The sequence below is a fragment of the Manihot esculenta genome, chromosome 12, assembly GCF_001659605.2.
Source record: "Manihot esculenta cultivar AM560-2 chromosome 12, M.esculenta_v8, whole genome shotgun sequence".
Classification (NCBI taxonomy): domain Eukaryota; kingdom Viridiplantae; phylum Streptophyta; class Magnoliopsida; order Malpighiales; family Euphorbiaceae; genus Manihot; species Manihot esculenta.
Window position 1 is genome coordinate 9185908 of NC_035172.2, and position 3759 is coordinate 9189666.

The 3759-nt window shown below is 32.0% G+C and overlaps 1 protein-coding gene across 1 annotated transcript; it reads left to right on the forward strand.

Moving 5' to 3' along the window:
* The first annotated feature begins 2133 nt into the window (after positions 1-2133).
* Positions 2134-3517, forward strand: LOC110628628 (STOREKEEPER protein). Its single transcript, XM_021775406.2, has one exon. It carries the CDS (start codon positions 2184-2186, stop codon positions 3375-3377), a length of 1194 nt encoding a protein of 397 aa, XP_021631098.1. The 5' UTR covers positions 2134-2183; the 3' UTR covers positions 3378-3517.
* The last annotated feature ends 242 nt before the right edge of the window (positions 3518-3759 follow it).

Consider the following 3759-nt stretch of genomic DNA (forward strand, 5'->3'; position numbering starts at 1 on the left):
TGCTCAAAACCTTCATAAATCATCAAAACTCTTAAAACTCTTGAAAGATTTGATGAAAATCATGGAAAACATGAAAGTCAACGTGGGGAGAGGCTGAAACTCACCTCTGGCTGCAAGTGGAGGAGAAATAACCTCCTTCCACCGACTCTTGGCCCTTTTATAGGTGGCTGGCCAGACCACCTTCGGCAGCCGAACGTGAAGCCGCAACCATGCAATGTTCGGCGGCCGAAAGTGCCCTTCGGCGGCCGAACCTTTGCATTTCTCCCTTGTTGCTTTGCTTTAAAAACTCAATGCTTCTCACACTTCAAAACATGAAAACAAGTGAAAATACCTTGGAAAACATATGCCTGACCCTTCTCGAGGGTTCCGACACCCGAGATTCCACTGGACTACAGGAATTCTGATGCCGGACTCGAGCCGGGTATTACATTTACCTAGTTGATCCTATTAAGAGTATAAAGAGTGGTAATATTTAATTATATGACATGTTAATATCTTATAAGCATACATACAAGATAATTACCATAATATGAATGACCTTATATGTATATAATTGCATGACTTAATTTGTTCACTTTTCATCTACATATATACAAAATTTTAACACGTTTTTATAAAATGATTTTATTGTAATTGTCAGGTATATTCTTGTTACAAGAATTTTAGTCTCAAGTGGTAATATGGCAAAGAGTACATCAACCTTTGAACTACAAAAGCATTGGGAGACTAGTCTCAAAGAATTTGAATGGTATTTTAATATTTGAAATTTTAAAATATTTTTATCTTAAAGTAATTTGAATATTCTAATTAACTAAAATATAAAAAGTTATATTTCGAGAAATGCTAGTAATAGTTATTTAAAGAAGTGATTGTCCAACACTCCTATCTTATTGGTTGAAATATATAATTAATGATGAATTGAGAAGAGAAAATATAATAATTAATATAATAAAATGAAGAGTGCTCAAGAGTCACCTATTTAAGTGATTCTTGTTAGCCTTTCTTCTCATAGTAAGTATTATATTCAAATAATAAAATATTATTGTATCTAAAAAATATTAATTTATGTCAGTGATATTTTCACTTCGTAAATACTGTTTCCCAAATTATTTATGTACCTGTATGAGTTTCCTTCATGAAATGCTGCAAATCAATTTATTTCAATCATGGAGTTGGGAGCTAATATTTTGAGAACATCTGACATTAACCGCGATGAGGGATCATATTTTTAAATTGGTGGGTACATTATGAAATTAGAAAAATTTTAGAAATTTAAATTGAAAGATTGTTTTTAGAATTAACATAATTAGAGATTACAATGAATAGTTATAATTAGGTTTGAGAGATGGATTTTTAAAGTACTCATTATTCAACTCCGTTTATATAAATAATTAATTTAATATAAAAAATATATTTTATAATAATATTTATTATTATTTTTATATATTTTTATTTAAAAATTTAAATTTAAATATTCTTTAAAAATATTAAATTTTTTAAATGAAAATTATTAATAAAAAATATTTTTTTATATAAATTATTAATTAAAATATATAAAATTAAATGTGTTTTGATTTTATTTAGATAATAATAATTAGAGGTCCAATAATTTAAATTAATTTTTAATTGAATTAAAATCGATTCAAATATTACTAATATAAATCAAATTTGAATTTAGATAGTTTAATTTTTATGGATATTCTAACTTCTCTAAACATAATTGCATTATAGGTATATTTTATTAATTTATAAAATAGTAAATTATATTTTGAATAAAATTATAAAAATATTTTTATTTAATTTGTAATATGAGAGTATGTAATTAATTTTGTTAAATTAAATACGATATTAATTATTTTTTGTTTTATAATTTTTATTATTATTTTAAAATTATTATTTATTTTTTAAATTATAATAAAATATAAATTAATTATTATAATTTTATTTTATTTTTAAAAATGTTTTTTAATATTTAATAAATTTTAATATATTCTTAATATGTACTAAAGTAACAGAAACTAAAATTATAAAAATAGAGTGAATGTTTTCCTTTAAAGTAAGGGAATCAATAAATGAGTTTTTTATAATTACAAATACTGTTGAAGCCTTAATTAAAACCCTAACAATCCTCTACTCCTCTCCTATATAATCTCTTTCCACCTACTGCCGAATTAAAACCCTCCATGGCTATTAAGCGTCTATCTGAAAATCCGCCACCTGCTGCTTCCTCTTCGGAAGAAGAGGAGGAGGAAGAAAACGACTCTGTGGAGAAAAACGACAGTGAGGATGAGCAAAAGGACGTCGGTGATGGAGACGACGATGAGGAGGAGCAGCAGGAGTCGCCTGTGCTTAACAAGTCCACTGTCCATGGATCTCCTCTAAAATACAATTCGGCTTCTGAGTCAGACTCTGAGTCGACTCAACCATCCCCTTCCCCTTCCGCCTTCACAATCAAGCTTCATAAACCCTCTTCCAAGCCTAACAAATCAGTATCAAAGCGACCCGCTGAATCCGACTGTATCGCCGGGGAAACACCCAGAAAGAAAAAGAATAAAGCCATCGGCGGTGGCGATGATGAAGAGGTGAAGAAGGGGTCTGCGATCCAGCGGCTGTGGAGCGAGGACGATGAGATAGCTATCCTAAATGGTTTGAGTCAGTACAAGTCCGAGAAAGGCTCCAATCCTTACGCCGACATGGGCGATTTCCATGAATTCATTAAGAAATCTCTACATGTTGATGTGTCGAAGAATCAACTCATGGACAAAATCAGAAGGCTGAAGAAAAAATACCGAGATAACATCGAAAAAGCTGAAAATGGTAGAGACCCTGTTTTTTCTAAACCCCATGATTTGAAATCTTTTGAGCTCTCGAAAAAGTTCTGGGATGGTGATAAAAATTATGAAAAAAATGGTACTGTAAATCGGAGTGGCAAGGTCAATAGCAGCAACGACGGTGGTGGTAGTGGTGGTGGTGACGGTGGCGTTAGGATTACCTTGGCGCTGGCATGTCAAAAGAAGGGGAATGAATTGAAAGCCAGAAAGCAAATGCAGACTTCTAACAAGCAAGTGAAAATTGAAGAGAATCATCAAGTTAAGGCTGAAGAAATGATGCAAGAGAAGGGTGAGGATGTGGAGGAGGAATTGTGGGAAAAATATCCATATTTGAGCGAGTCGCTAGAGATGGGAGGCTTATCTGAGGGGGCGAAGGTGATTCTGAGGCAGCAGTTGGGGATAATTGAGAAAGGGAAGTTGAAGGAGTTGGATGAGAAAAGGAAGAGGTTGAAACAAGCTGAACTGGAGTTGTTTGTGCAGAGGATGGAGTTAGCTCATGAACAAGTTAAGTTGACTCTTGATTCAATCAAGTCTGAAGAGTCTTAGCCATCTGAGCTCTGGTATGTAGCCTAGTTTTACTGGGATTGTTAAATTAAGTGTCAGATATCTAAATTTTTTGCACAAGAATTTTGATAAAGTATTGGCAAAGATAGAAGGCAATTAATTCATGTTTTGTTGGTTTTCTTTCCCCGAGTGTATGAGTTGTTAATTTTGGTGAGCATCTTTGGGGATATATTAGGTTTTTGCTGCATGGATCTATTTTGGTTATGGAATTAATTGTTCTATGTCCATGTTCTTTCTGCAGACCTTACTAATTTTGCTCAACTTGTGAATCAAACATATGATTTTGCTGATAGATTGCATATAAACTATTCATTTAAATGCAATTATGCTAACCCACTAGAAATAAATCTCAAAGAGCTTCCAA

Bases quoted from the DNA above. Each gene is read 5' to 3' on its own strand.
- LOC110628628 (XM_021775406.2), top strand. From the start codon at position 2,184: ATGGCTATTAAGCGTCTATCTGAAAATCCGCCACCTGCTGCTTCCTCT.